Consider the following 21,524-nt stretch of genomic DNA (forward strand, 5'->3'; position numbering starts at 1 on the left):
ATTGAACCATGGAAGACAAAATCATCGGTTCCTTTTAGCATCAGTAGCTATTTAGTGTCATTTGTGCCTATAAAAATTGACCCCAAAAGTCATAGAGTTGCTGCTTATTAGGGAACCCTTGGTAGAAAGAAAGTCCTTGTAATTTATTCACGTGCCAGAGAGTAATAGGGCTTGGTCTTTCTCTTAGAAGGGTATGAAGTCATTCAAGCATGTTTATTTGAGTGGCAAAAGAAATGTATCCATCATACATAAAGTGTGCGCACTGCTGGTCCCTTGTCATGGGGACACGGCAGCGGTCACCTCTGGCTGTCCCTCGACACTGCTCTCCAGCCTACAACTGGCAGAAAGCAGCTCCTAGAAATGCCAGCCAGGACTTTCTGAGTGCTTCCCACCTGTTTAGCCAAGCCATTTGCTTTTTTTCTTGCTAATGGATTAACATATTCTTCTTTAAAATCAATGTGACATTAAACAACAGTATTATAAGTATACTCTTCACAAGGTCAGTTTAGCAAGTAATTTTTAAGAGTGTGGTTTTGCACTAAGAGCACTGCAGGCACAAGACTGTTTCATATGCGCAGAACAAAACATTGTAACAGGCAGCTTAGAAAGCCTTAAATCTGGAAAAAACTTCGTGCTAAAGGATAAAATGATGTTTCTGGTTTACCCGATTTGTCATTTTATCCACTTTTCCTCTAAGAGAGAAAGAAGAACATCAGCTACATGATGAGCTTGCCAAAAACCCTTTTGCCAGCAAGTAACTGTACACCGATGGAGACAAATGTCCCTGTTGCCAGTCTGTTTCACAGTTCACGTGTGTTGCATGGGGCACCATGGTCGTGGTGATTTATGGAGCTTTCAAGAAGGTGGTGTTGCTGTGGCAATTAATGCGTGCTCCCTGCTGCTGTGTATGATAATTGCTCCTGGAAATTAGATATTACTCTTAATTTTCTTTGCAGTTTGTCAATTACAGGGTTGTTGTCATAGCTGCCATGACAAATCAAGTGACCTTGCATACCAGGAGAAGAGCCTGGGACTCACCTCCAGTTGCATCTCTATGCAACTACAGAAGAGAAGTGTTTGCCATAAAAGACTACACATAATCACACTGCCTGACAAGCTGAACCTTTTCCACTTGAATGTGGCAGTTTACAGGAGTGGGTTCTTCTAGGACAAGAGCAACACAGGCATGATGTCAGTGCTGTGCAGAAACAAGCACAGATGTTAAAAAGATGCATGTCTTCAGATCAGGATAAAATCCACTGAGTCTGTGAAAATGGAGCTGGAATTCATAAGTCCTTGTCAGCTGATCATCCCTTTGCCAGTCCAAGCTCCTGGGCTTCAAATGGAGGGCATTCTGGTTTCTTCTGGCAAGGAAGAGCACCTTTAAATTTACAGAGAAGTCCACAGTAGCAGCAAAATTTACAAAACTGGTGGAAACTCTTTTTTTATGGCTTTTACACATGGCTGTCTTTCAATAAATATATTGACTACCAAGAGAACTAACGATTCCCCTGCCCCTGCCACTGGTAGAAGCTGTACCAGTAGATGCTAAGGTATTTGTGGGCTGAATTTAACCCATGATTTTTAGGGTCAGTAAGAAAAAATAATGATAAAATACATCCCTATGGAATTAATACAAACAGCAAAACTTTTGTCGTGGTTTAACCCCAGCCAGCAACTAAGCACCATGCAGCCACTCACTTACTTCCCCCACACCCAGTGGGATAGGGGAGAGAATCGGGGGAAAAAAAAAAGGTAAAACTCATGGGTTGAACAGTTTAATAGAACAGAAAGGAAGAAAATAATAACGATAATAATAGCAATCATAAAATGACAATAATAATAATAAAAGAAATGGAATATACAAAACAAGTGATGCACTATGCAGTTGCTCACCACTCGCCAGGGTCAACCCACCACACCGACCAATGCCCAGTTAGTTCTCAAGCAGTGATCTCCCCCTCCAGGCCAACTCCCCCCAGTTTATATACTGGGCATGATGTCACATGGTATGGAATACCCCTTTGGCCAGTTTGGGTCAGCTGTCCTGGCTGTGTTCCTTCCCAACTTCTTGTGTCCCTCCAGCTTTCTTGCTGGCTGGGCATGAGAAGCTGAAAAATCCTTGACTTGGTATAAACATTACTTAGCAACAACTGAAAACATCGGTGTGTTATCAACATTGGTCTCCTACTAAATCCAAAACATAACACTATACCAGCTACTAGAAAGAAAATTAACTCTATCCCAGCCAAAACCAGGACAACTTTCAATAACAGTTTTGGTTTGTTTTCCAGAATAATTTCAGTGGAGCTGCCTGAAGATGCAAGGCAGATTGGCATTCAGTTCAGATGGTGGCAACCATATCACTCTTCTCAAGGTGAAGATGTGTGGGCGATTGATGAAATCATCATGACCTCTGTGCTTTTCAATAGCATCAGTCTGGACTTCACCAACCTAGTGGAAGTCACACAGTCTCTGGGATTCTACTTGGGAAATGTTCAGCCCTACTGTGGACATGACTGGACTCTTTGGTGAGAAACACATATTCATTTCTGTTCTACTTTTGATTTCTTTGTCTATTCATCCTGCTAAGAACCAAATGATTTCTGCAAATGAGTCTTTCTGGCAGCTCTTCAGAGTAATTGTCTCATCCTCACATTATGGACAAAACTAATTGCAATTAGCAGTAAGTTTTTACACCCCGTTGCACAGAGATTTGTTTGATGGGAACCTTGAATGTAGCATTCTTACCCCACAAAATATTTAAAGAATATCCTAATAGAAACAATTTAGAAGATTTTCATAATCTTGGCTTAAAATACAGCCAGGTTAATATGGGTGTACAGGTTATGAATTAATCTGTTAAGCACAGGCCGTGAATATTTTGTAAGTGATGTTCAGATCTGTTTACATAGCCATTAGATTACACTCCAAAAAGGAAAGGCAGCAGAATGTTGGTAGAATGACATTAGTTATTTGTAGTTATTTTGTCTGGTATTATACCCATTTAGTCATTTACACTATGAACAGCATTATGACATATTGCAATTATGCCCAAAATGTACTGTGTATTTAGAAACAAAAGCAAGAAAACATCACCTGCCCCAAAGCAAAAAAAGGCAAGAAATGAAAAAGAAGTGACAAACAAAGAAAAAGAAAATTCTGTTACGACTGTGTAAAAATAAGCTTTTTTAGTAAAACGTTAACATGCTTCACAAAAATTAAATGCTGGAGTACATAAGTGTAACATTTGGAATTAATACAAAGGAAGCTCAATTTAATCTCTGTGTTTTGATTAAAACCAAGTAAGTTTCATGCTAGTCTGATCAACATATAAACCCAGTACAGCTTTAATCAGCATAGATGTATTTATTTGGAGAAGGTACAATCACAGTAATTATAGAAAACCTCAAGAAAATATAAACAATTTTAGCATCCCCATGGACACTCGGAGAAAAAGTGTTGCAATTTTATTAACAAGTATCTCTGAGCAATCTGATTTGACTTTCTGATCATCTGTCAAACTAAAAGGAGGTGGCTTAGCAGTAGGAACAACACGGAATGTGTTCTAGCAGTGATAATGAGGCAGTAGAAGCACCATTAACCACTTTAATAAGGACAAGGAAGGTACTCGCTGCTCATTAAAATGAAACAACATGTTAGGTCTCAAACTGTTTGCATCTTCTTCATCAAAGAGTTGGAATGAAAGCCCTTTAATGACATTGTTTTCCTTCTGTTCTTGTAAGACCAGTTTATGGGGGAGTCAGGGGGCAGGTTATTTAAGATAGCAGAGGTTCCTCTATTTTCCTCCTATAACTCTAAATCAGAATAGAAATAATAAACGCTAAGCTAAATTCTCCATCCCATATATTGGCTAAGATTTGTAGTGCTCAGTCATAGTGTAAATGTTGAACTTTTCATGCATCAAATAAAGAATCAAAGCTTTGCAATATTTCCTTACTATTTATGTATAAGTATTTTTCATTATCACTAGAAGACATGAACTCTATCCTTCACTGACCTTGTTTCTCTCAAGGGAAATTTTTAAACTTACACAAATTCTGTACAAATGGCTGCTAGTTAAATTAATTATTGTTGGCTTTTCCCAGCTGTGAGTCCATTTGGTTCTCATTTTCTAACTCATGACTTTCTATGAGCATAGTTTGCAGTAGCACTGACACCATCCTCTTGAGAAAAGTCTGACAACAGCTTTTTCATTAGTAGGACTATGGTAAATATGCTATAAATCATTTTACAGGGTGTCATCCCCAGGCCCGTTTTCACTGAATTGCCTTTAATCGTCTATTAGGCCTCTGTTTCTGCCTCAGAATCTGTAAATCTGAAATATTTATCCTTAAAATTGGGGAAAACTTAAAACTGAGGAGGGCGATTTTTATTTTTATTGAAGAGGAAGGTTGTTCTTTTCTATACCTGGCTTCACTTAGAAAAGAGGGGTATGTTGATATACATACGTTTTGAGCAAAGGTGATTTTTGAGTGTTTTATAATCATCTATATCTGGAACAGTCACTTTATTTGATCATAGTTGTCAACATGCGGTTTCAGATTGGTTCTTAGACCTTATTACAGCAAGTGTGTTGAGTATACTGAAAGGACTCCAGAACACTTTTAAAATTAAATGTTTGATGATGTACATTAACTCATCACTACTCCAAAATGCTCATACACAGGCAAGGTTTTGACCCAAATGCCTCTGGAGCATTACAGACTACTTACAACCACCTGCTGAAATGCATTTAAGTATTGATAAGGATGCTAACACTTTTTTTTTTTAATTTTCATCTGGACACAAATAAAATAACGATCTATAATTAAACTGTCTTCAGTCAGATTATGACATTATGATTTAACTCAATGTAGCGGACAATAGAGTGTCCCACTGTCCCTAGAGCAGCCTAGGGTAAGCCTGTAAATCTGGCTCGTAATGAACTATCCTCATGGACCAATGTAATACAGTTGCTCTACATCAGCTTGATAGTTCACCTGTGTTTATAAAATGTTTTGTCTTTTAGATTGATTATTACTCTGTAATGTGCAGAAAGTTTCTTTCAGGTAATTGACTTAATTAAAATATAGTAATACGTTTAGGAATTATTTAGCAAAATAGGTATGATGTGATGTAAAAAGACATAAATGTCTCCTGCCTTTGATGGAAGCAAAGCTGGGGCTAGCATGAGCATTTGCCCATCACATCAATATTCTCGGTCAATGCAGCTTTACAAAACCAGCTACATCCATGTGGCTTTTCAGTATTCCTGAAAGTACCAGCCATGAAAACGTGGTAACTCTGGGGATCCCAGAGCAATTTGGAGCAGCACAGATTGGCTGACATTGGCTGTGATATCATTCCCAGAAGTACCAATTAGTTGGCAGTGCTTGGAGGGAGAGCAATTGTTCTGAGGGCACCTATGGGTATTGTGTTCCTGCACCTTCGCAGGTCTAATTATATACACGCTAGAAACCAACTCACAGCTACATATTTATACAAAAATGTAGCCTCTGCATTCTCATTTCTGAAGATTTTTTAGTAAATTATTGTTATGCCAGGGACATTACTCTGTCTTTTACAAAATCTGGAAACATATTCCAGCTGTGTCACTCCCAGAACAAAGAAAACATTTGGTATTCCAGCAGAAGAGCATACCCCTAACCACGTACACAGGAGAGCTGGAGAGCAAAGAAGTGGCAAGTAAGGTGGAGCCCCCACCTTTAATGCTACCCTTGTTCAGCTGGAGGCAATTTGTGGATGATAAAGGTCTTTGTGAACCCATAGTGTGATTTCCTCTCCTTAAAAGAGCTTCTTATGGAGTATCACAGATTGTCTTCATCTCATCACTAGCTTCCTTTTTCACGTTTCTTTAATATCCATTTTAAAGAGCTGTTTTGACTTTAAAACAATGCTTACTTAACATACTGTGTAAAATATCCAGGGCTAAGTTAGTAAATAAAAATGAATACTAAACTTAAAGTGTTTTAATCATGACCTGAATGCCACCAGTAAAGAAGATTAGAGTTTAAGATTTTTTTTTTCTAGTTTTACACCAGTAATATTGAATAGAGGGAATTTTTGTGGAGACAAAGACAAAATGGAACATTTAATTCTTTGCACCTATGCTGAGTACCAGTCCTTCACTTGTGTTCCATCACTTCGGGGAAGACAGCTTCTGGGCAGATGCTTCATCAAACTGTTTAGTTTTAACTCCTTTATTCTGTTCAGATGAGCTTTAGGTAACTGTGATGTGTTGTGCCCAGGTTTATGTGTGCAATGCTAGATCATTTTCCAAAGCATTGCAACATATAACTTTTGGCTGATTACACTGCACATGGCTGACTGATACCTGAAGAGCCTGGTTGTACTGGCACAGATTTCCCAAGGTAAAACTTCGATTTCCCACATCAGCCATGAAATTTCAAGGTGCATTGTAGAAATTAAAACTATGTCAGACTAAGTCAGCTTTACCTTTTAAATTTGCAGGTTTTTGTCATTTTGAAAAATACAAGATAAAGTTTGGAAGAAAAAATAAATTCAGGCATTATCCAAACAAATTCTTCTGAGATGCATTCAGTTCTAACAATGAAGCCACAAACCATAGGTTGCCAGCTGGACCGCTGACGAGCGTACATTATATCCTCTGCTCAACTTAAAATTATCCTTCCTATTGAGAAGAAAAACACTGACAACACTGGCTGAAAGAGCAAACAGTTGAGATACAGTTTTCCAAGGCAACTTACTGCCTTCTGGTCCAGTTGTCCATGACAGTGCCCCAACAGTGAAGGGAATGTCCATCCACAGTCACTTCATGGTGCTGATCAACGTAGACTAGGTAGTTTCATATGGTGCCATGAGTTGGATCATCCTTTAGGAAATGAAGTCACAGAGAGCAAGGTCAGAAAGTAAAAAGGAGCCTGGATCTTAACTTGTGCCAAGTAACAGCAATTTGATAATGACAAAACTAATGTCAGCTTTCAGTAATTTCTTCTAAAGCTTTAAGGTAGAATGCTGGCATTTATGGCTTGACTGCTCTTTCTGGAAAGGACGCTGTAGAAAACAGTCTGGGTCAGTGAATTAATTTAAGAGTGCTAAGTAACACTGACTTGTATTCCTAGTCCTTACACCAACTTCATCGTGACCTTGATTTTTACAGGGTAGAAGCTAATATGTTTTATTGTATGATATTGAAAGATTAGGATTTCTTATTTAAGATGATGAACTGTAACTTACTTGACCATAAGGACAACCTTGAACTAGATTATTCTCTTCATCACCACTGTACTGAATGTAGCTTTTTATTTTTGCATGATGATTTGCAGTGATTTTTCTTTAAAAAGATGCAATCCCTATCCTAAATTGTTCACGTTTAAGAATAGTCTTAGAAAATGTTGAAGGTGAAAGGACTACAGTACTTCTGAAGACACTAACTCAACATCTCAAACTAAGGAGAGGGAGGCGATTTCTTTCTTAAAAACATTCTGTTTTGAAGCCTAGCGTGCAGGATTCAAAGCTTAAGTTGTTGTTACTTCCTCCTTATACCTCTCTTGCATTTGACTTTTTTTTCCTTTTGAATAGTGCATAGAAGAAAAACCTGCATTTAAATTGAAATAACCTTGTAATTTCGTATATATTGTGTTACCATGTATGTGATAACTGGGTACCTTGTATCATATATGAGGCTTGGTGTGTTCCAAACATTACTACTGACAAAATTATCTTCTCCAGTCCACTGGATAATAGAACTCTTGTATCAGTACATCCTGCAGAAAAGAAGCTGAGGATAGGTGATATTAATTCTGAAACACAGTCAAAAGTCAGTGAATGCATTGCATATAGAATCACTTGAAAATCAATGGAATGAAAAGTCTATGTAATTAGGATATTTTAAACTAAACGCAGTGTATCTTTACTGTCCAGTGCTTGCATGAAATTACAGCTGTTACTGTGACATGACCTTAGGCAATGGACACTCCTGGGGAATGAACTTCCTTTGTGTTGTTTTTTCTGTACATTATCCTTTCCTTGATCCTAACTTGATCATTAATACGAAGAGCATATAGTAAGAACTAACAGAATTATTCAGTGTTTCACACTCTGGGATACATCAAGGCCTTCCTTGTCATTTGCAGAAGTACCAACAGAAAGATGCTTCTGCACATGGTCTCATCCCATGCACCAATCTCCAGAACAAAGAAAGAAGCATCACTGTACTTAACCCAGAACCATTTCTACTGTTCCCTTCTGAATTATTTTGGGGATGGATCCTGATTCTTTCCTTACATCTCTCAGTTTTACAGGAGGTTCGAAGTTAGCTTCTAGCATGCGCTATGTGGAGACCCAGTCTATGCAGATCGGAGCTTCATATATGATACAGTTCAACTTAGTGATGGGCTGCAGTCAGGCGTTTACTCCTCATATGGACAACCAGGTGAAACTGGACTACTCCACCAACCATGGCCTCACATGGCATCTTGTTCAGGAGGTGAGGCTGGCAGCAAGGACGTTTGTCTTCCATAAACTCTGCTTAGACAAAGATCATCTGAAATATACTTGTGGCATTGAACAAAGGGAGATGTTTTCCTCATTCCCCTTTCTATAAAAAAATTCTCAGTTGGAATCAGTCAAAATGACTAATAGGAGTATTTAAACTGTTCTTCGTGATATTTGGAAGAAAGGTATCTGAGAGCCTGAAACACAAAATTGTGACAGGAATGGACCAAGGCTGAGAAAAGAACTGGGGCACAGATAGACACAGCTACAGAGTAATGGCCGAGATCTGTCCTGTGCTATTGCTTTGTTTTTCAAAGCAAAATGCATCTACTGTTTCCTGGAATTTAAATGGATAGAAATTTTTTCTGCCCTTGTGCGCAGCGATTTCGTAAATGGAAAGCGCATTCCTTTGGGGGATTGTAATGTAGAGCCTTTCATCTCCCATCCCTGGTTCAAACACAGTCCAGGGCCATAATGACCGGCTGTTTCCCCGTCTCTGCTAGAAGTGCAAATAACAGTGTTGGCTGCTATTTCCCCATGTGGCTCAGCCCTGTCTCAGCACAAATGCGAATAGCGCATTTGGGCATAATTTGTGCTTTTGTTTTCCATCTTAGATGGCAAGCTGGACTTTCCCTGGCCTCAGGGTGAACTAACCAAGGTCCTTCAGTTGCCTCTGAGCAGATTCAGAGGGTGTCAGGGAACTTGTCCTGGTGTGTTTTCACAGAGGGATTTGAATGTCCTGTCCCACATCTTCTGTGAGCAATGAAAGCATTGTCCTGCTACCTTTTGCCATGTTGTGTTTCGACACATTTACTTTGGTGGGCAGAGTAGAGAAATGGCAATAACTGAATTTTTAAACTTTGCAAATCCAAGTAATGCTTTTTTACCTTAAACAGAATTCAGAGGAAAGCTATAAACATGGTATTTCAAATTATGTTCATGTCTTTTATACCTAGCAGGCGTCATCATGGTGTCCAAGAACAGTTCCTAGTGGTGGGTGCTTGGGATTTGTCCTTGCCATCAATGGAAGATCAGTTGCCTTCAGATTGTAGTGCTCCTTTCCTCTCTCAGCAGAGCTGAGTTCAGAGAGAGAACTTGCAGCCAAATCATTTTTCTCACACCACCCAAGTTGCTGTGATAAAAAAGTAATAGAGAAGGCTATTTGTAGTATATTTCAAGGACGTAATCTGGCAAATACACAAAACACTAATTAATTAAAATTTTTGAAAATTTTGTTTGCTTCGCAAGGACTGATCAGATCCTGTTTTGTAAGATCTTTCAGGGGAGATGAATCAACAAAAAATGTTTGAAAATTGCTGGAAAGGAAACTAAGCCTTTAGAAAACATACTGAAAAAAAACCAAAACAGAATAAGCTATCAGATCTTCATTTCATACTCTAAAATACTTCAGCAATAAATTTCTCTGTAAAATAATATATTCTGCCCTTCTTCATATTTAATATATAACTATTACTATATAACTATATAAATATTCTTAATTGCTTTAACTACTGTAGAGAATCACTGCTTTATTATTAGTTTAAGAGCAGTCAAAGTAGGCTACTTGCATAGGCAGGTGTCTGTCCCAAAGGTCCCCCTCTTGCCTGACACCCCACATGGGGATGAGCGCAGCAGCAAACAGCGAAAGACTCGGAGAGGTGGAGACAGTCGAGAGGAGCTGTGCTGTGGCAGTAGTGGCAGAAGGGACTCTCTGAATGGGTACCTAGAAAAGGAGCACACAGATTCATAATAATAATCAAGCACTTTATTAATATCTCATCAAAACAATAGCACAGAAGTTTGGGGTGCTGTTCTACGAATATATAAATAAATGAATGGAATATTGCAGAAAAATGGAGTAACATGGGAAGGGCAGGTCTAGAAAACAGTAAGAGACTAAGATAATGGACTTCATTTATATTTAATATAAAAAAGACTTGATAATTATCAGATTTTCTGAAAAGAAAAAAGAAGATTTGGGGAACAGACTTCTCTAGGAATCTGAGTGGAAGGAATCTTAGGAGCAGGAAGGCAGAATTTACACCATTTGCTGTAGGTGTCAAAGGTAATGCAGCTGCAGAGCATGGTAAGGGCCTCTGGAGGCAGCTTCAGTAGACCGCAGTTGGATGCTCTCATGTGGCTCTGTCTGTTCCTACTGCTGCTTCCCACTGCAGATGGAGGGACTGGGGGGAGCCAGCATCCCCCGGCAAGGGCTCGCAAGTAGGTCTCTAAAATGACTGGTATAATGGTCTGGAGGTCACTTTCATAGACTTATTCCATAGTGGACTTGTAGACTTACTTCATAGTCAGCAGTAGATGCTGGAGTGAGAATAGTAAAAAAAATGAGCTAGGCATCCTCATTGAGGAAAACAAAACATTACTAGTCGCTAATGCTAAACTCTTTAAATGAGTCATATGGCTTTCTCCTATCCTTAATTGTACTACTGTTAGTTTTCTGAGAAATTTCTCTGCATCATGCCAGGATTTTTCTGCCTCTGGGTCTTTCACTCCAACATCTGGACCCCGGCAAGCTCCTGATTCTGTGAATATTTAACCCTTGCTTCTGTTCCCAATTCTTCCTCAACATTAAATCTGGTTTTGAAATGTTTTACTTCAAGGAATGTCTTCCCAGTATGCCGAGCTGTCAGGAGTTTACATCAGCAAGTATTTACCACTCCAGCGAATTTACTCAGTGGAGGAGAATCACCGTCCTTTTACCACAGAAGACCTGGTGAGCATTTCTTTCTTCTTTTTAATTTTTTTTTGGGGGGGGGGTCCAGATAATTCATCTACTTTTAAATTGCTGTGACAAAGATCAAGTCCTCTGTAGATCATACTCAAGTGGGTGGGTGGGGTGCCAGGGTACCAGGGCTGACCCTGTTGCAGGTATTTAACACAAAACGCCTTCCTTACATAATTAGAGAGTGAAATGTTGGTGAAGTCACCAGAAGCTATTGTTTAAGATTGTTTTTAATACATACTGTGAGTCTTCTAATAAAGTTCAGACCTTTTCAAAAATAGTGGCGCTTGTCTGTAAATGCCCCACTGGAGGAAGGCTTTATTTGGATTGTTAATTTTTATTTTGCACATTCCTTATTGTTTACATCTTCAGACCAAAGCCTTGTATAAACAATAACTAATGATTCATTTCTGGGAATTTTTTACCTCTTGTTTCTTTTTATAGCATGTCCTAAAAAATAACATTCTCTTCTGCAAAAAACAGGAACAAAAATTATCAGAAACACTTACCCTATTAATCTTATTGTAATCAACTTGTTTTGCCTCCCCTAACATTTTTATTTAACTAGATTATTTCTTCCATTATTTATTTTAAAATCTTTATTATAACATACAAATAAAAAGTTGTCATAAATCTCAATAATCTTCAGAGCTTCCTTCATTTGAGAATTAAATTATTCCTGTTAGAGTTACACTTTGCTTATGTTTGACCTGAATTCATCACAGCAATTGCAATGAGAGCTTGCTCAGATTAAATTATCATTGTATTTCCCAGTCCTTCATCATTCTTCTGCACTCTCCACAGCCTCAACACAATCTATTTCTATCAACCACCCCACGACACCTTCTTTCAACGCACTGGCCTTTTTTACTGTACAGCCAATATTCAGAATTTCCTATTTCCAGGCAAAACATCAGGGCAAATATTGAATCCTTAAAGCGTATCAGGTTAGTTAATACCAAATAGCACAAGTAAGTCTAAAAGAACTGCTTTGTAGTTACATTATAATGTACTAAATCTTACATGCTGTTATGTGCCACCAGCTGCAAAATCAGTGGCTCACTTAGACACTTAGGAGTTTAAAAAGTGTCTACAATTTTGCAGGTTAAACTCTAAAGTAGGCTGTTATTTTTAAATTTATTTATAAGATGTATGCTGTACTGAAAGTTGTTATTATACAGTGTATAGTTGATGATAATACCAAAGTTGTGGGCCTTTTTTTTAGAATCTAATAATTTTCCTCAGCATATGAGGTAACAGAAGCAAATAATTCTACTTTAATTTAGGAGACTGTGGGGAGAAATTATGATGAAATAATAGGCAGGTTCCTGTTTTATGCTGCACACAAATCATAAATATTTCACGCTCTATCTTGTATCTGAAGGGATTCCGGTCTGTTAGCAGAGTTTTGTTTGTAATTAAGGCACAAATTACCACTGAACTTTGCTTTGCTCTTCATAAAACACATTTTCAATATGACTGTGTTGTGCTATGGCACAATCAGGGTGAAGAGGAAGGATGGCTGCATGTTCCACTCCAGAAGCAATCCAGCACACCAGACACATCTCAGCCGCTTTCCCTCTTTTTTCCTCTTTTCCACTGGCAAGGAGCAGAGTGAGGGCTCAGTCACTCCTTTGGCTTGAGATTGGGAGGGGAATTTTTTTTGCATTTTTAAAGCACGCTTACTAACAAACAGAGGACAATTTTCTGCCTTTACAAACCTGGGCATTACTGGTGAACATTTGATGTGCAGAGCTCCTCTGCCAGCCCGGCCACACAGAGGGCATCAGCCCGGGGGCCTGGTAGCAAATATGCTCCATAGGGTTGTTCTTTGGGGCACCCTCCCTCCCTCTCCTACCACCCATGGGCAAAAACTTAGCAGTGGCCAGGAAGAACAGTGCAGAGGGGGAGAGCCAGGTCTTCTGCCTTCCCAAAACTGGGGTGAGGGGAAGGGACCTCTGGGGACCTTCCTTCTGGCTCAGCCCCACAAGACACCTAAATGAGGACTCAGGACTGAGGCTTGAGGTCTCGTTAGCCTTGCTCTGGCCCTTGGTAGCCTCAACATGCCCTCATACCCCTGCACAGCCGTGCTACAATTGCCGGAGCTTTTATCCCTGCATGCACAGCATTTTGCTGAGGGCTTGCACCTTGGGTGCACAGGTAGCATCAGGCTGCGGTACTGTCCTCATGCAGCCAGAAAATTGTTCATAACAGTACCTATTTCTCTCGTAAAACTTTCTGGGCATGCTGGTATTTCTGCACATCTGTAGATGTTCTGCATCTGGCAAGCATGAGTTTACAAGGTCTGTGTTATCCGAGATCTGGGATGTTAGGAAATCTGCTGCAACAGTGAGACTTGTATCGGCGAAATGAAATGTATGCACCTGCTCACTGAAATTGTATTGTACTTGAACTGAACATTTCTAACACTGATGAAAATTAATTTCAGTTTTATGGGAGGCATTTACATATGAACAGGCCTTAATGAGATACAAGCAGCTGTCAGTTGCTGACTTCATAAACAAATCAACACCTAATGACTGAATGAGAGTTTCAGGATAATTGGGTAAATGTAATTATGGTAACTCAGAAGGTAGCAAATATAATTTTATCGGATACAAATTTGCATTAAATCGTTAGGGTTTTTAATATCAGGAGAGAAGACAATGATTTTATTTTAACTCATATCTGAAAAATTTTATAACAGAAAGAACATCATTTCACTTGCAATACATCTGGGACATGATTTCCTTGTGCATATGTAAAATGTCACGCAACAACAGTGACTTTCATTTGACATCAACCTGACTTAGATATAATGTCATCAGAAAGCCAGATTGCCTTCCAGTAGCATCAAAAAAAAAAGGGGGGGGAAGAAATATGAGGAACTAGGGAGGTTTATTTTGCTTGTAATAAAATGCTTTCATAACTCCTCGGTACTGCACTTCCCATTTGAATAGGTGTCCAAATGGTGACTGTCCAGAAAACCAGTATTTTATCACTGAGAATGCAGCTGACACTCAGCTCCTTATTCTCTTTTCTTAATTAACATGGCTTTTTAAAATTGTTGATTACCATTTTTAACAGCATAATCCTCTTAAACTGTTGTTACCTTGAGGTGCAGAGCAGCCTTGGAAAGCTTTCAAAAACAGTGAGCGGGACTGGCTTTTCAGCGGCATTGCTTTTGCAATTGCGAATTCAGCCTAACACGTGGTATCCCTCACCTAGAAAGGAATCTGAATCTGTGAGAGCTTTTGCTGCCCACAGCCGTGTGACGGTGGCCCCAGTTTCCATGGACCCCCCATGACCACCCGGCTGGGTGGGAAGGCGAGGGCAGCCCCTCGCCCCGCTCCAGCTCAGGGGCCATGGGATTCCCGCAGCAGCGAAGCTGTCCCTGGGCAAGAGCTCTCTTTGTCTGCAGCTAAAAATAACCCCTGCCCGCTAGGATGTGGCTCCCCAGGGACCGTCCCCAGCTGCCCGGCTGATGCACGCACCTCCCTGTCAGCTTCATGTTCATCTCCAGGCGGCAACGCGACTCCTCCCTTCCTCCCCTCCCCTTAAATGAGGGAAACAGATCTCCTGCCATCGCTAAATTCATCTGGGGGAGCTTCTAAGTAACAAGCAGAGCTGAGCTCAGCCTTAGCTTGGTGTGCAGCCAACATCTGAGACCTGAGGAGGAAGGCAGAGCCACCCTGGCAGCATGTGGCTCTGTGCTCTGCCCCTGGCAGGGTGGCAGTCCCCTGCAGCAGGAGGGGGATGACGAGCCTGTCCAGGGAAACATTTTGCTCAGGTGAAACCCACGCAGGCCCCAGCATGGGCTGCCGGCCCTGGTGCCAGCTTTGCGCCTTGCAGTGTGGGCCCACTTTCCACGGGCCCACAGTCCTCGGAACAGCCCCACAGTGGTGCTGCACAGGGGTCTTCTCGGTGGGGTTTCAGGTGTGGTGCTCCCCTGGGCACAGAGGTGTACTTTGTTATTACCCATGGGTGGGCTCTCCGCACTGTTTGTGTAGGGCGGGTGTGAGCCTGATGCCCCAGAACCAGCTGCGATGCACCCAAAGAGCCACGCCGCAGGGACGTTTGCGCCCAGCAGCAGCCAGCAAACGGCTGAGGAAATGCCATCGACGCCACACCAAGCAGCAACGGGAGCTGCGTTCAGGGGGCACCACCACTTGTTGGGCACCACGAGACTTCCACGGGATGGCAAAATTGCCCCTACATCACTGTAAATTGCCCCCAGTTTGCTGTAAATACCCCCGGGCTGCAGAGTCACGCACCGCACCTCTATCCACACACCTTCACTAATGAAAACCAGAGGAGCCCGGCCACGGTGCTGTCCCTCCTGTCACCTGGGCAAACAACGTGAGACAATTTTATTGGGGGTGGGGTGGGGTGCCTGCTCTAAAACCTTTCTTTGGTTTCAGTATTGTTATTTTCCTCAGCACACACGAGAGTTGACACCAGTCATGACAGCTCTTTCCAGAGCACAAAGTCTCTGTCAGGGCTCTCTGTGGTGCCGTTGATGCTCTGTAGCGAACGTGAACACCACCACCGAGGTGATGTGCTGGCTTCAGAGCACTCAAAAAAAAAACAGTAACTAGTTGTGGTGAATATTGACTGCCCATTATGCCTATGCAAGCTTAGGAAGTCCTTCGTGTGCAGATTACTGGCATTGTGCACTTCTAATGGATAATTCATAGCTCTTGTAATGTAACCCATCAATACATTATATCCCGAGGGAATATTTAATCAGCAGATCTGCCCCCGCAGATTAACTCTGCATGCTGTAAAAGTGCTTATAGTATTTGCAATATCAAGCAAATACTTAAAGACAACAAGGGTGATTTCAATTAAAAATCAAGCCCTTGGGCAACTTCACTTGTTTTTTAAAGAAATTCAAAAGTGGTATTTTAAAAATTTCTCCAAGCATGTACTAAACTAATCTTTGTATGCTTCTAGTATGTGGCTGGATGGCTTAACTGCTCTAACGTACTGTCCATTTTAGCTGCACAGGCTTCCTCTATCTGTTTTTTCACTTCCATACATGCAAGCAGGTGCTCAGCCACCTTTAGAATATTCATTTTAAAGGTCTTATTCTACATAAATTTTGGGGTGTGGGGGGAAGAGCTTTTTATCTCAAATTAGAGTAACAACGTTATATCCCATGCCATCACTAACATAGCCACTTAGGAAAGAAGCTCCTACTTCTTATAGGAACCTCCTCAGCCCACCCAGTCAGCCCTTGGCCAGGCACAGGCCTGTCCCAATTTAAAGTCTGATTTTTAATTCTCTGCAGTCAGCCTTGCTTTCCCTGTCCATCCCCTCCACAGCTCTGTGACTCAGCCTCAGCGCCCTCATTGCCCCCACCAACCCTTTTTTCCCAGACCGAACACGCAGCCAGCACAACCCCTTTTGCTCCATCACGATGAATGGTTTCCCATCTTTGTTTCACTTTACATGCAGTGTATTTTTCTTAATCTCATTCTGGAACAAGCATGGAGTAGAGGGTCCCTGCACCCACCAGCTGGGAGCTGCCGCTAGCCAACACGTGTAACCTGTTGGATGTGTACAGGTTGGCAGGGCAGCTTGGAAAGGCTCGACAGCGACAAAAATTACCCTCCTCATGATTAAGTTTCTTCTCCAGCCTTGGTTTTTATAGATGTCAGGCTGGGTTTGGCTAGCAGGAGTCACTCAGCACGGAAAATCTCAATGTCACATTGGACAATCTCCTAGAGGGCCAACATCAAGCACTTTTTAATAGATAATATTACCTGACTCCACTATAATAAAGAAAAATAAAGCTGTTGAAGAGAAACTATTTAACTAGAAAGCAGAAACTACAGCAAGGTGTTCTGCTTGAAGAATACTACAAATATCCAGAGCTTAGTTATATATAGGCAAGTAATCTAATCCAATGATTCCCCACCACAGTCCTTGGGTGTTACAGATTTTGTTTGAGTAGCTCACCAAGAGCAAGCTATTTGCAATGTGGAAAAAAATAGGTGCTATGAAACAGGATCTTTGTCAAAAACTTGTGATCGCAATGTCACCAGTGATATGTGAGCAAAATCTAGTTTAGAATCATCCTGACAAAAAGAAATTTCTATATCCAATAAAAACCAGTCAACTATTGTTGAATGGAAATAGATGGTATTGAAAGGGGAGAAACGCTTGCACTCAAGCACTTTAATAGAATTTTTTTAATAAGTATCAGAAGAAACCTTTTTACACAACTTATAGCCCGTTAACTGTGACCAAAACTATAAAAATCAAAGTCATGCCCTAGATCCACCTTTCTAGTTTTGCAGCCTGTGACCTGTGACCCTTGCAGAATGGCACTCAATAAAAATCTGATAATATCCATTGACAGGTTTATCTTAAGATAATGCACAAAGGCCCTGTAACACCTCTGCAGCCTTCCTCAGAAATGTTATTAAGAACTGGAAAGCCCATTAGATAGCTCTGTGCAGCAAGTGGCATCATCTAGAAAGTTCATTTATAAAAATCTGTCTGGTTGTGCCAGTCTTTGCAGGCTGGGCTGTGATTGTGATATCAACTTACTTTATTTTTTATAGTTGCATTTTATCTTTTTTCCCCCAGTTCTGTAAAGAATCACAAATTAAAGCATTGTTATTGGTTTTAAGGTCCAGTGCCACACGTTTTCGCTGGAGTCAGTGCTACTACACAGCCCAAGATGAATGGGCCTTAGACAACATCTACATCGGACAGCAGTGTCCCAACATGTGCAGCGGACATGGCTGGTGTGACCATGGCGTTTGCAGGTATAAAGCATTTGCCAGTTCCTCTTAACAATGGTCTCCTGATACTTCAGGTATCCTATTAGTTTGCATACTCTTTTTTTTTTTTTTTGCTGTTGTTCTTATTTTTAGATTAAACATTAAAAAGTAAAAGCGCTATGAGGGGTTAGACCATTCAAGCAACATTAACAGCCTGTTGCTCAACACCTCTCTGTCCAAGAACCCATACCCTTGGAAGATCCAGGCGTTGGAAGAGCTTTCAGTGTCACAGGGCTGCCCTGCTGCAAGTGTCCTGGTGGCCACTCCAGTCCTTTGCACAAGGACCCCAGGGATCAGCTTAGTGCCGGAGCTCTTTTGCTGCATCAGAGTGATGCCAGGGACCAGCTTAGCGCTGCTTGGCAGCCGCTGTCAGACCTGGTGCAATACCAAGGGCACAGACTACTGCCTGCCAGCTACAAACTTTCTGGACACCACAGGCTTTTTTCTAGAAATAAGACATAGCTTTATTCCATTATCCAGTTATTCTAGTTTGTTTCCAAGATCCAAAATTCCAATCCCAGAATGATTTGCTATTTCACATCTAATTTTAAAAGGTCAGTGCACCGCCTTAAGTAATTGTCAATGTCAAATAAAGTCTTTAAAAGCTTGTTACGTTTACACTTCCTTCCAGGTGTGACTTGGGGTTTCGGGGTACTGAATGTCAGCCTGAAAATCCCCTTCCTTCAACCATCATGTCTGATTTTGAGAACCCAGACAGCCTGAAGACAGAGTGGCAGGAAACTATTGGGGGAGAGATCGTCAAGCCTGAAGAAGGCTGTGGGGTCATCTCATCTGGCTCCTCGCTTTACTTCAACAAGGTACTAACGGGGGATGGGAGAATGAGAAAGGCACGTACTGTAGGTTTGAATGGAGTATGATGTGGTCGTATGGCAAAGAAAAGGGAGGTGGCAGAAAGCTGCTCACAGTATGAGAAGTGCATTAAACAGCACAGCTGTGCTCTGCAGGTAAAGAACAAAGCAATCAAAAGAGATAGGGAAAGACACGTGCATTATGTATTCAAGAAATACCAGCTGTAATGGAAGGAAGTAAATCGCCAGTGTGCTGGGAAGTGTGTACATTCGTACTGTCTTATGTATTTTCTGTTTTAAGACTCAGTTCTTTCTCAGCATCCAGCAGCTCCCCTTTGTTTGTTCTGTACTGTTCTGGGTGAGGGATGGAGAAAGGTTGGCTTTTCAGGGGACAAGCAGCTCAGTTTGAGGTCACGGGACCAAAACTAGTGAACAAACCACCCCTCTGGACTTCTAGAAAGTGGTTAGCCTGTGGGAGGATACTCTTTTGTATAACTTGGATGCTTTGCAGATGAAAATAATAGAGCAGGAAAGAGATATAGGGAATTCTGCTAATTAATAGCAATTATAACTAAAATAAAAAGAGATCTTTATGACCAGATGTAAGATTATGGGTTGTAATCACAGATTTATTTTTTATTGTTGCTCCTTGGGTCTAGTACTGGGTTTTGTTTTGTTCTTAATTGAAAAGAAGAGTATAAATGCAGCTATGTGCTTCTCTTTTAAAGGTTTGATCAAACTGCCACTGCTGTCATGATAGCCAGATTAGTCCCAGAAGAATAACCCAATATGCCACGCTGTGTAATTGTGTGTTGTTTATCTCATTACAAAAATCTAACCCATCAAATAATTTTCAGCACTCCTACATAGTCTCACATCCAGCTCCCCTGGAAATGCAGCTCTGTGCTGAAAATTTCATAATAGACCAATCAGTATAACTAGCTAATTGTGATAATTGGATTTTTTTATATAATAGTCTTCTCTGTTAGATGTTTTTCCTTCTGGCTCAGTTCCTTATGCCAAGTTTCTCAAAAGTAGTTTGCTAAATTAGAATTAACCTGCTATGATCTTGCTTCTGATTTCTGCTACGGAGGAGTGAAAAACTCATTTAGAAATTCTTGGCTTCTTTCTATTGATCTCTTAAGGGTTAGGTTATCATTCATTTCTTGAGTAGTAGCAGTCTGTGTGCCATCAACAGAAGGTGGTTTATTTAATTTCTGTTTAGATCTTTTTCAAGGCATCTAGTGGCCATGCTGGTAGGTAATAAAAAATTATTTTTATAGTTGCCCAACAGTTCTGTGTTGTTTTGGGAGCTCATGTTCACAGGCTCCATTTCTTTTTATTTGCTCAAATAGCCACTTTTTATTTGAATGTCTAATGTTTACTGCTATAATCAATTACTGCTACCAGAATTAATGTTGGCTTTGTTCTGCCGACCCTCTATCTTTTGTTTTACAACTCATTTTAATCAATTGTAGGTATGTTTGTAATACAGAGCTCTTTCAATTAGCCCCTGCAATTCCTCTGAGGTTTTATGTCACTTGTGCCCTTTCTCAATTAACCTGGTTCTGTGGTTAACCCTTTGGCAAGCAGAGCTGCTGTGGGGTGTAGATACGGAAAACCCACCTGGAATAGTTTTACAGCCAGAGCTTGATCCACTACAGGTCAGTACGTTGGGTACCCTCAGCCAGCTGGGACACATCTGCCCATGGGGCAGCAAGGGTGTTTGCATCTTAATTATCTGTTACTAGTTTGATTTGGTGATGGTAATTTCAAATTCCTTTGGGTCTCCAAATGAAGCTGTGAAAGCAAACTACCAAGAGATTATCAGTGTCACCTTGGCCAGTATTAGCCATGTGGGGCTGCACCAGGAACCTCGGGGCTGCACCCAAGGCTGAGTCCATCTCAGTCTCATGGCACCATCCAGGAGGGCTGGCTCAGCTGGGGATAAACCACCAAATAAACAAAAACAGGAGGCATAGTTCAGACCAGATCAATATGAGTGTATCCTAAATGAGTTTTTTGAGGGTCAAAGGATTCTTCACAGGTTTTAGTTGTCAGCAAACGAGCTATGGACCCAGGCTGTAACGCCAGCAAAGCAAAATGTTCTGAGTAAGAAAGCAATAGACATGTATCTGTGCTGAGTTTACCCTGAACTGGGGAGAAAGAGGAAAGAGGTGATGAGTGGAACAGGATTTAAATTCATCTATCATCTTATTAAAAAACACAGATGATATTTTAAATCTCAGCTCATAAATCTTGTTACTTACGTCCAGCTAGATCATGTCACTTTATTATCTCAAATTTGTCTGGAAATTTGTCAGAAGGATCATGAATGTACAAGTGAGACAGAGAAAAACATAAATATTACTTAAAACATAGGCATAATTTTATAACTTAGCTCAGGTTTTCCTTTTTGATACCTTTTTATGCTTGGAGATGGACAGGAACCCATGATTTTTTAGGGAATTAGAAACAGTAGGCATGTTGCTGGTTCGGCTCCATTTTGGGGGGTGGTGCCAGATTGCAGCTACTTTTAATGAATGCAGAAATATGATCCCCACATCCTCCCTCCAGCTGCACGTATTTTGCTTTGCCCTACCTATAAAAGCTTGTGGCAACACAATGCTGTGCTGGGGCAGGGCTGTGCCAGGCGCAGGGCATGTGAGTCACCTCTGC

At 40.8% G+C, this 21,524-nt stretch overlaps 1 protein-coding gene across 2 annotated transcripts in view; it reads left to right on the forward strand.

Moving 5' to 3' along the window:
- RELN (reelin) overlaps positions 1–21,524 on the forward strand; it is a 307,068-nt gene that overhangs the window by 206,256 nt on the left and 79,288 nt on the right. For both annotated transcript variants that reach the window (XM_052789505.1, XM_052789506.1), the window contains exons 20-24: positions 2,295–2,531; positions 8,302–8,494; positions 11,121–11,233; positions 17,884–18,021; positions 18,668–18,854. In XM_052789505.1, coding sequence (XP_052645465.1) covers positions 2,295–2,531; positions 8,302–8,494; positions 11,121–11,233; positions 17,884–18,021; positions 18,668–18,854 — 868 coding nt within the window. The remainder of the gene's footprint in view (positions 1–2,294; positions 2,532–8,301; positions 8,495–11,120; positions 11,234–17,883; positions 18,022–18,667; positions 18,855–21,524) is intronic.

The sequence above is a fragment of the Harpia harpyja genome, chromosome 6 (assembly GCF_026419915.1).
Source record: "Harpia harpyja isolate bHarHar1 chromosome 6, bHarHar1 primary haplotype, whole genome shotgun sequence".
Taxonomy (NCBI): Eukaryota; Metazoa; Chordata; class Aves; order Accipitriformes; family Accipitridae; genus Harpia; species Harpia harpyja.